Raw genomic sequence first — 11317 nt, forward strand, 5'->3', positions numbered from 1 at the left:
GAGAAGGGGGCGGGGTCACCGGAAGGGCAGTCCTGGTGGAGAGCGCAGGCCATGCCGGGAAATCCGAGTTGAATATCTGAGCCTGGGGCACCCCAGGAAGGGAAAATGGGGCTGTGTATCAGACAAATGAAGTCTAGCAGCTGATGCTTGTCACGCAAATGCTTTTAATATTTTGTAGCAACTTCTAACTGTACAGCCCACACCGGCCTCAAACTCCCAGCTCTGCTTCAGCCTCCCAGGTACTGAGATTACAGGTGTATGCTCCCATGACTGGCTTGAAGATACTTTTTTGTTGTTGGTGGTCATGGGGTTTGAACTCAGGGCCTGGTGCTGTTCCTGAGCTCTTTTGCTCAAGGCTAGCGCTCTACCACTTTGAGCCACAGGGCCACTTCCAGTTTTCTGGTGATTCATTGGAGATAAGAATTTCTCCAGACTTTCCTGCCTAGGCTGGTTTGGAGCAGTCCTTAAATCTCAGCTTCTTGAGTAGCTAGGATGACAGGTTTGAGCCATCCGCGCCTGGCTTGGCTTGAAGATACTTTTGAAAGGAACTGGAATTCTTTTTTGGTGGGACTGAGGAGTCAGGACAAGAAATTGGCCCCTGGAGTCACCTATCTAGGCAGCCACGTTTCCCTGTGCAGACTCAATGAAGGGATCATTACTTGCTCCATTGTGTACACTTCCAGCAAGGAACCACACAGAGAAGGCATGCTGGGTTATGTAGTCCTAGCTTTACCAACCTTAGCACAGGACAGCCCAGCAGAACCCTCTCCACTAGATGCCACTTGTCAGGCCGGGCATCTCTCATTTCATACACTGCCCAAGGCCTGGCCCCAAGCAAGGTCTGAGAGCAAGCAGCAGCACATGAAACACTTCCTAGGCCATGATGCTCCAACCTATGGGTACTAACAAATGTATGCCAACTCTTAATGAGCCAGTCGTCAAAATGCAATTACAATCTTCCGGCCAACACTTAACTATCAGAGATTATATACCTATATATAAAAAAAGTGTTAACCAAAAAAAAGGTTGTTGGGGATGGAAGTATGGTGCACGTGCCGGGGGCGTGGTCAAGTGGTAGAGTACTTGTCTAGCAAGTCCCTGAGTTCAAACCCCAGTGAATGTAGTTTCCTCAGTGGACATAAAGGTGATGTGACATCCTGTTTGGACGCACAAGCCACTAAGAACTGAATCAGAACCACTTAACGACCCCACTGTTGTTACAGAACAACAAAAAAAACCTATACTACATGCATATTAGAATGCACTTCAGATCACCCTGCATGCAAGACACTTCAACGTGGGAAAGTTAGCCCCTCGATTATTCTCACCTCAGAGTCCATTTGCAGAACCCAAAACAAGCTGGAGACCGGCTGGCGGGGTGGCTCTGGGCGGGCTGCGCGGCCTCTCGGGCTTGCCTGGGCCCGGGCCGTCGCCGTGGCCTGCGCCCGGAAGCCGCGCCTGGCCGTCTTTGCTTTAGCTACTTTTCAGGCCGGGTCCGGGGTCCTCACCGGGGCCGGCCTCCGGGCCGCCGCCTCCCGCGTGGCGGGGGTCCCAGGCGGGCGCCCGGCCGCCCGGCTCCTCGGCCTGGTCTGGGCCGCTTTCGTTGCCGGTGTGACTTCCCAGCCGGTCCTGCACGGATTCGGGGCGGCCGGACTCTTGCGCGCGGGGCTCCCCGGGGGCCTGCGCGCCAAGCGCTGCGCAGGGGCCGAGCGCCGGCGCCGGCTGCTCGGGGCGGCCCGCGGCCCCCGGCCGCTCCAGGCCGTGCGTCCGCGTGTGCCGGCGCAGCGACGAGCGCTGGGCGAAGGCTTTCCCGCACGTTGCGCACGCGCGCGCCTCCTGGCGGGCCTGCGCAGGCGCAGGCGCGGGCCGCACCGGCCGCGCTCCCGCCCGGGCTCCGCTCGCCCACGCCTTCCGGGCGTGCGCGCGCGCGTGCTTGTGCAAGGACGAGGGCCAGCCGAAGGCCTTGCCGCAGCGCGTGCACGAGTAGGGCTTCTCCCCGTCGTGGACGCGCACGTGCTTCTGGAGCGAGGCGAGCCAGCCGTAGGCCTTGCCGCAGCGCGCGCACTCGTGCAGGCGCTCGCCCGCGTGCAGGCGGGCGTGCACGCGCGCCGAGCGGGGGCAGCGGTAGGCCTTGCCGCACTGCGCGCAGCGGTACGGCTTCCCCGCCGTGTGCGCCAGCACGTGCGCGCGGAACGACTTGGGGCAGCTGAAGGGCCGCCCGCAGCGCGCGCACTCGAAGGGCTTCTCCCCGGTGTGCACGCGCGCGTGCACCGTCAGCGAGTAGGGCCGCAGGAAGGCCTTCCCGCACACCCCGCACGCGTGCGGCTTCTCCCCGCTGTGGGTCTTCTCGTGGGTTCTGAGGTACGAGGGCCGGCTGAAGGCCTTCCCGCACACCCCGCACTTGTGCGGCTTCTGGCCCGTGTGGATGCGGATGTGCCGCTGCAGCGAGGAGGGGTGCGTGAACACGTTCCCGCACCGCCCGCACTCGTAGCGCCGCCCCGGCCCGGCCGGCGCCCCGCGCGGCCTCCGGTCGGGCCCGCGGCCCCCGGCGCGCCGGCTCCTCTTCACCGAGACCCTGCAACGACAGCAGCGGTGCCGCGTCACCGCGGGCTCTCCCGGGGCTTCGCTGTTTTTCCGCTAGGAGACCAGGACTCGAACTCGGGACCCGATGCCCTCGCTCACCACCTGAGCCACGCCTCCAACCCCAGCGGGGCTGCATTTCTAGCTGGGATGCGAAGTGAGGCCGAGGGGAACACAGCGCCCCCCGGGATGGCAGGCAAGGCCCGGCTCCATTCCCGCGCAATCAAAACGGCATCCAGGTGTGCCTCGTCAAATTAAGGTAACTGCAAGGTGGAATCGGCTGAACAGGAAGCCAGTGCACACAATGGGACGTGAAACTGTCTTCCGGAGGAGACAGCACCCACAGGATCCGCACGTAATATGGAAATTCGGCTGGGGGCGGGGCTCGACGGTTGTGGGCGGGGCCAGAACAGGGGCGTGGTTAGATCAGCGAGCGCAGCTCCAGCGTTGGCGCGTGGCTCAACGGGCTCAGCTCAAGCGTTAGGGGCGTGGCTCAACGGGCTCAGCTCAAGCGTTAGGGGCGTGGCTCAACGGGCTCAGCTCAAGCGTTAGGGGCGTGGCCCAACGGGCTCAGCTCAAGCGTTAGGGGCGTGGCGAGCGGCCAGGGCGGAGTTCAAGCGGTGGGGGCGGGGCTCAACTGACCGGTGAGACCGAAGTGGTAGAGCAACTGCCTAGTAACTGCAGGGCCCTAAATCCAAACCTCACCACCACCAAAACACTGAACAGAAGAAAAGAAAGCAAACTGGAAATTCGTTTGCTTTTAGGATGAAACACCTAAGCAGTTTATATTTTCCGTACAAGTGTGTGAGGTCTGTCTGGTTTGGATTATTTCACAGCAAAGTTAACCATAGTAACCCATTAATCATTTGTGGCTTCCTATGACTGTTTTCAACTAAATTATCTTCCAGACACAATGTCTAAGGCATACTGAGGAAAAAGTCTGGAAACCTGTGAATAAATTTGAAGCTAGGTGTGTGTGTGTGTGTCTGCGCACACGCACACTGCTACCAGGCCTTGAACTCGGGACCTGGGCGCTGTCCCTAAGCGTTGTACTTTTTTTGTTTTTGTTGGTCATGGAGCTTGAACTCTGGGCCTGGGCGCTGTCCCTGCGCTCTTCAGCTCAAGGCTAATGCTCTACCACTTTATCCACAGTGCCACTTCCAGTTTTCTGGTGGTTTACTGGCGGTAAGAGTCTCACAGACTTTCCTGCCTGGGCTGGCTTTGAACTGCAATCCTCAGATCTCAGCCTCCTGAGTCACTAGGATTACAGGTGTGAGCCACCGGCGCCGGGCCCTAAGCGTTTTTGTTCACGGCTCTACCACTTATAGCATTTGAGTGATTAGTTGGAAATAGGAATCTCATGGATTTTTCTGCCCAGGCTGGCTTAGAACCATAAGCCTCAGATCTCAGCTTCCTAAGTAGCTGGGATTATAAGCAGGAGCCACCAGTGTGTTTTAGTTAGTTCATTATAGAAGCAAGCCTGTCTCCTGGGAGAGTTCTGTTTGCTTCTAAGAACCACTAACCTCAAATATCTCCTCTGTTTTTTGTGTTTACCTCTGTAATGCTCTTCCCAATTTTCTCCTACAAGAGAGGCCCATGTATCATTTCTGATGAACCTTGCTATTTTCTGCTTATTGGATAATTTTTCGGCAAGGAAATCCTGCTGAGAACTGAGTTGCTTCTGGTCACCTGGAAGAAGAAAGCGCACAGTGTCAGGTAACAGACACCAGCGTGGACACACCGACTCAGGCCTGGTGCACACAGGAGTGGATGTGTGGAGTGTGCTGTCCGTGACCTCACTACTAACAGCACTCACACTTGCAATGGAACTCAGAAATATCACAAGACAGCAGACAACTGGTCTCTCTGAGACAGTTTGCTATTGGTGTAAGAGGGTGCCTGAGACGAGGTGATTTATAAAGTAAAGAGGTTTGCCTAGGCTCATGGTTCTGGAGCAGGGGAGGCAGGACAGGGCTCCTGCATCTGACTGCATCTGCAGGGGTTGAAGAGCGCAGGGCCAATCTAGGGCAGGGGAGGAGAAAGAGGAAGCAGGTGGACGCAAGGAGGGAAGCAGAGCTGTGTGTGTGTGGTACTGGGGTTCAAATTTAGGGCTTCATACTCGCTAGGCAGGTGTCTACAGCAAAGCTTGCAGCTCTCTTCCCCTATCTAATCTCTCCATCATCTCTCATCTCTCATCTATCAATCCTCTGTCTCTACTTCTGTCTTCTTTATGCATATCTAATCTCTCCATCTGTCTCAGCAATCATCTATCAAGTTTATCCACCACCTCTAATTATCTATCACCTATCTACATATCAATCTAAGTATCTCTCCTGTATCTCTACCACCTACCTCGGGTCTACTACCCATAGTCTACCACCTATCCGTCTATAATCTACCTATCTCCACCTGTTTATCATTTATCCATCTATTTATCTCTGTACCCATCTAGGTATCCTTCAGCTAGAATCAATAATCTGTCTGTCGGGAGGATTGAACGCAGGACCTTCTTCGAACAAACACAGGCCCGAGCTCTAACACTGGATTCCCACCCCCAGCTCTGCTTAAGTCCTTTATCACAAAGGGTCTCGTGCTTTTGCCAGAGCTGGTCTTGAACTGCATGCAGTCCTCCCAATCTCTACATTCCAAATAGCTCAGAATGCAGTCTGAGCTACCACACCCCTGTCCATTCATGAACTTTGAGACAAAAACCATACCATCGCATATTCTGGCCCACAGGTATAAACTCATGAAGACATAGGAACAGTTACTCTGCTCCTATGTCTGCATGGAGATGCCATGTTGCCCTTACCTATGGAGGCCAGAGCCTGAAAGATGTCCAGCACCACCTCTCTGTAGAGTCTTCTCTGGGCTGGGGTGAGCAGAGCCCACTCCCTCGGGCTGAAGTCCACGGCCACATCCTCAAAGGCCACAGAATCCTGCAGCAAGCCATATGTGTGAGTGGAAGGCCACAGGAAGAGGACTAGACTCTATTCTTTGGGGGACCCCACCAGATCCTGGCATCTCCCAGCACCCCGTCTTGACTCTTCCTCTCTCACCCTACTCTTCCTGTATCCAAATGGCTTTCTAGGCTTTTATTATTGTTGTTGTGGGCCTTAAACTCTGGGCCTGGGTGCTGTCCCTCAGCTCTTCAGCTCAAGGCGAGTGCTCTACCACTTGATCCACAGTGCCACTTCTTGTTTTCTAGAGGTTTATTGGAGATAAGAGTCTCACGGACTTTTCTGCCTGGGCTGGCTTTGAACTGCAATCCTGAGATCTCAGCCCCCTGAGTAGCTAGGATTACAGGCGTGAGCCAGCAGCGCCCAGCTTCACTATTTTTTTTTGGGGGGGGGGCCGGTCATGGGGCCTGAACTCTGAGCCTGGGCGCTGTCCCTCAGCTCTTCAGTTCAAGGGTAGCGCTCTACCACTTGAGCGGCAGCCCCACTTCCGGCTTTTTCTGCTTATATGGTGCTGAGGAATTGAACCCAGGGCCTCATGCATGCAAGGTGGCAGGAAACATTTAGGATCTGTATTCTTGGCATATGCCAAACATAGCATTATTCCTGCCTCCCCCATCCCCCAGCCAGCGCCCCTAATTTTCTATCGCTTCAGGACACTGGCTCTTTCAGAGTGCACAGGACAGGAAGACACATCGCACTCCGCTGCCTCTGCCTGAGGGTTTCACGTGGCTGCGTGTCCTCCATGCTCACCTATGTGGATGGCAGGATTTCCACCTGGTTTTCTTTTCTCAACACTGGGGTTTGAACTCAGGGCCTTGTGCTTGCCAGGTGGGTGGGTGCTCTATGCTGAGCCACCCTGCAGCTTCCTGGCTGGTTATGGGGCAGGGTCTCCTTTAAGGCTCAAGCATCTGCCTGGGCCATGATCACCCGTGGGAGGCTTCCCTTTGTTTCTGAGACGACAGATATTCACCACTAGACTCAGCTCTTGGTTTGAGATGGGGTCTCGAGCTCCCCTGTAGCCCCCTCACCAGGTCGGGGAGAGTTGAGCAGCAGAGCTCAGGAAGATGTGAGGACTTAGAGCCCCCCACTTTCCACTGTGTGAGCCTTGGAGCTGGTACTCAGCAACCTGAACACACAGACACACACATGCCAAAAAGCACATGACACACCTGATTGATCAGTCACAAAACCATGTGTCTACCACAGTCCTGGAAAATTCACTCATACGGGCACTCCTGACCTTGAGGAGCAAGTTATGTGAACTCCAGAACTTTCCGTGAAGGTGACCATGATTATAAAAATACTGTTTCTAGTTATAGAACCACATTATAAAAAGTTTTCCCAGTGCCATCCTCCTTGCAGAAATAGATTCCATGCCTGGGGTTGGGCCCCAGTGGCGGGGCCTGTCTAGTCTGTGCAAAGGCCCTGGGTTCCATCCCCAACACCAAGCAGAAAAAAACAAAGGAAATAAGGAATGGACTTCCTTGTTCCACCTCCCAGGAGACAGTGACATCCCATAGTTGAAGGAGGAGTTTCCATTGCTTCTCCAGCCCCTGTGGGTCACAGCATAATCCCTGAGCCTGGGCACCAGGGTCATGCACATTATGGCCCTCCCCACCCACCACATGCAGACTGAGGCCCCTCCCACTTCTGAGCCTACATGCACTTCTCAGTGGAACAACTGGATGCCCCCTTTGAGGGCCTGGAGGGAAAGAGCAGCTGGAGTCATCTCAATATTCTTTCTTTTGATGATGCTGGAAATGGAAGCCAGGTCAGTGAACTTTGCCCTATTCACACCCAGCCTCTAATTTTCTTGAAATGGTCTATTTCTAGTTCAGTTCCTATGCACATGCACACAGGAATTTACACATAGATACTAGAGTAGTTAGAAGATGGCGTGAAATCATAATAGTGTACTATTGGACAAAGTGGAAGAACTGATTTTTCAAATCTAAATGATGAGACCCACTGTGTCATGATTTGACAATGCGTCAGATTAGATTTCACTTTCTTTTCAATGTCACAAGCCAGTTTGGAAGTGCCCAAAAACTAACAAGAACTCCGTGAGCCCCAGAGGACCATGGATCCTCACAAAATTGAGGACTGAAAATCATACACATAAAAAAGGCAGGCCAAGGGTGATGACTCACTCCTGTAATCCCAGCCACTCAGAAGACTAGAATGATTCTAGTTTGAGGCCTACCCCCATCTCAATCAATAGTTGGGCATGGTGGCTCCTATCTATAATCCTGGCTACATAACATAGTAGGTATAGGCACAAGGATTATGGTCTGAGGCTGGCCCTGTCTGGGGGTGGGGGAGCAAAAAGAGTTGGGAGGGTGTGGCTCAGGAGTTCTATGACAGAAAATAACTGGAATTAGAAGCACTCATCTAGAGCTGGGCGCTGGTGGCTCACACCTGTAATCCTAACTACTCAGGAGGATGAGATCTGAGGATCAAAGTTGGAAGCCAACCTAGGCAAGAAAGTCCATGAGCCTCTTATCTCCAATAAACTACTCAGAAAAGCTGCAAGTGGTGCTGTGACTCAAGTGGTAGCCTTCGGCCAAAGATGCTCAGAGAAAGTGCCCAGACCGAGAGTTCAAGCCACAGGATGCCCCCACCACCACCAAAACAGGACCCTCGTGGCAAGGGAGGTGTGCAGGGCTGAAGGAGACTTGGTCACCCTCCCCAGGTTTTCATCCTGAATAAAACCTATTGGTCTGTTGAGTTCACCTTTCTGCTCCTTTTCTTTGCTCATACTCCTGATCATGGAAATAGTCTCTTTTGGTCTCAACACTTACCTAGCAAGCAAGAGACCCTCAAGTTCAAACCTGAGTATTGCCAAGCAAAAAAGAAAATCCCCTGAGGAATCGAACCCAGGGCCTCATGCATGTGAGGCAAGTACTCTATCACTGAGCCACCTTCCCAGCCCCCTAAGTGGACTCTTGCAGGCGGTTTGAGCTTGAGGATAGGGGCACCTGTCCCCACAGGTCGAGTCAGGAATTAGCAGGCCTTGCCCACAAGGTGACCTGTGTGGCCCTGCGGCGGCAGGACTGCAGAGTGCCCATGAGGGGCACGTCTGTCCCTGGGTGGCCTTTTAAGGGCCAAGCCAGGACCAGAGGCAGGGGGGAACGGCCCATGCACCCCACAAAGACCAAGCCCCGGTGCATTCCCACTCAGACTGGAACTTCCTCTCCGATCGTCCCAATACCACTCCATAAATGGGAGGGTTTAGGTAACTCAGTAGGCCCGCTGAAGGGTGGCCTGGGTGGGGCAGGGCGGGTGGGCTGGGCCTGCGACCCAGGCCGACCCCAGGCTGGTGACTCAGGGGTCGGCCGGGGCCGGGGCCCACATCCTCCCCCGCCCCCCCCGTCCCCCCCCCCCCCCCCCCCGCCACCTGTTCTCTGCGCTCCGGGACCGGCGCCTGCGTCGGGGCCTGGCTGGCCCTGTGCTTCGTGGGCCTGTCGCCCCCCTGTCCGCGTCCTGCCGAAGGACACCCTGAAGTTTTCGGCAGTGCCTGCCGGGTGGCTAGCGGACCCCGACCCCGACCCTGGGGGCTCCCCTGGAAGGCCCCGGGCTGGACTCCGGGACGAGCCCGTGCGGATGCGGCCCGGCCACCCGTGGGCTGGGCTCCAGCTCTGCCCCTCCCGGCCGTGTCTCAGGGTGCAGGGATGGGCTGGGGCTCCGGCAGCGCGCTCACCATCTCCTCCTCTGCTCCAGACCGAGGACGTCGTGCGACGGTCCAACGGCCACTGCCCGCGAGCACCGCAGCGGAGGAACCAGCGGCACGGGCCCCGCCCTCGGCTCTCATTGGCTAGACTGACTGCAGCGCCCCTGATTGGACCGCCATCCGGCCCTGGCCTAGTTCTTCCTCCCAATTGGACAGTTCTCTAGCCCCACCCTAGCTCCTCCCAATTGGATAGTCCTCTAGCTCCGCCCAATTGGCCTGCTCTCCCGGTCCCACCCTAGTTTGTCGAAAGGGGTGACATTGTCTGAAAATAGAAAAGTATGAAATGGGGGCTGGGAATGTGGCTTAGTGGTAGAGTGTGCGAAGGCCCGGGTTCGATTCCTCAGTACCACATACACAGAAAAAGTCAGGAGTGGTGCTGTGGCTCAAGTGGTACAGTGCTAGCCTTGAATAAAAGCAGCTCCGCTCAGGGACAGAGCCCAGGCCCTGAGTTCAAGCCACAGGGAGGGAGGGAGGGAGGGAGGGAGGGAGGGAGGGAGGGAAGGAAGGAAGGAAGGAAGGAAGGAAGGAAGGAAGGAAGGAAGGAAGGAAGGAAGGAAGGAAGGAAGGGGCTGGGAAGTTGGCTCAGTGGTAGAATGCTTGCCTTGCATGCCTGAGGCCCTGGGTTCGATTCCTCAACACCCCATAAGCAAAAAGAAAAAAGCCGGAAGTGGCGCTGTGGCTCAAGTGGTAGAGCGCTAGCCTTGAGCTGAAGAGCTGAGGGACAGCAGCCAGGCCCAGAGTTCAGGCCCCACAACCGGATTCAGAAAGAAAGAAAGAGGGAGAGAGAGAAATGAAATGGTAATCCCTCTGTACAACACCTTAATAAAAGTTTTTAAAAAATTAAAAAGAGCCAGGCGTCAGTGGCTCACGCTGGTAATCCTAGCTACTCAGGAGGCTGAGATCTGAGGCTCGAGCTTCAAAGCCAGCCTGTGCGGAAAAGACCGTGAGACTCTTATCTCCGGTTAACCACTGAAAGACCACTTGAGCAGAGGAGCTCAGGGACAGCACTTGGGCCCTGAGTGGACTTTCCTGCCCAGGCTGGCTTTGAACCGCTATCCTCCTGAGTGGCTAGGGAGCCACGGGCGCACAGCTAGTTGTGGCTCTTAAATTCTGGGCTTGGGCTGCCCCTGTGCTGTTCAGCTCAAGACTAGCGCTCTACCACTTAAGCCACAGTGCCACTTCTGGTTTTCTGGTGGTTAATTGGAGACAAGAGTCTCATGCCTGGGCTGGCTTTGAACTGGGATCTTTAGATCTCAGCCTCCTGAGTAGCTAGGATTACAGGTGTGAGCCACGAGGGCCCAGCTAAAGTCGTAGACTTTTTTTCCCTTGTCTGTCATGGGGCTTGAACTCTGGGCTTGGGCGCTATCCCTCAGCTCTTCAGCTCAAGGTGAGCACTCTACCGGTTGAACCACAGCACCACTTCTGGTTTTTTAGTGGTTTATTGGAGATCAGTCTCACAGACTTTTCTGCCCAGGCTGGCTTTGAACCGTGATCCTCAGATCTCAGCCTCCTAAGTAGCTAGGAATACAGGCGTGAACCACCGGCGCCTGGCTTTGGTCTTTAGTTAATGACAGAAAAGCTATGGCTTAAGTGGTACAGAGCTAGCCTTGAACAAAAAAAAAAGCTCAGGACAGTGCCCTGACAGGTCCCTAGTTCAAGCCCCAGGACCAGCACAAAGCAAAACTCAATGCTTGGTTTGTTCTCTTGGTTATCCAATACAGCAGCTACTGCCCACGTGTGGCTACCATCAAGCCTTGAAATGTGACTTCCAAATTGAAGTATTCTGAAGATTTTGGTTGAAAAAGAAATCTATATCTTATTAGCAGTTTCTAGTAATGACATGTGGATACTTTCACTATGTTGGGTGAAACAAATCACTAGAGTTGTCTGCTTCTTTTTTGTGGTGGCTACTGGATCCAAAATGGGTGGCGGTTTAGACTGCAACTCCTTAAATGGGCCTGGTTTAGGAGAGAAAGCCATCTTCCAGAGGACTTACAGGGGCCCTATCCAAGTTCCTTTGAGGACCAGGAATGTGTTGAGTAGGGGG

The 11317-nt window shown here is 54.8% G+C and overlaps 1 protein-coding gene across 1 annotated transcript; it reads right to left on the bottom strand.

Moving 5' to 3' along the window:
* Positions 1-1905: 1905 nt before the first annotated feature.
* On the bottom strand, positions 1906-9267 carry LOC138807604 (zinc finger protein 556-like; the record flags this gene model as incomplete). The annotated part of the gene is made up of 4 exons (XM_069993387.1): positions 9241-9267; positions 5393-5519; positions 4100-4269; positions 1906-2610 (listed from the first exon to the last, which is right to left on the bottom strand). Coding segments are annotated over exons 1-4 (1005 nt in total), but the record flags the coding sequence as incomplete, so codon positions are not given.
* Positions 9268-11317: the final 2050 nt, after the last annotated feature.

This window comes from Dipodomys merriami, unplaced genomic scaffold (genome assembly GCF_024711535.1).
Source record: "Dipodomys merriami isolate MVZ:Mamm:240054 unplaced genomic scaffold, mDipMer1.0.p SCAF_421, whole genome shotgun sequence".
Taxonomy (NCBI): Eukaryota; Metazoa; Chordata; class Mammalia; order Rodentia; family Heteromyidae; genus Dipodomys; species Dipodomys merriami.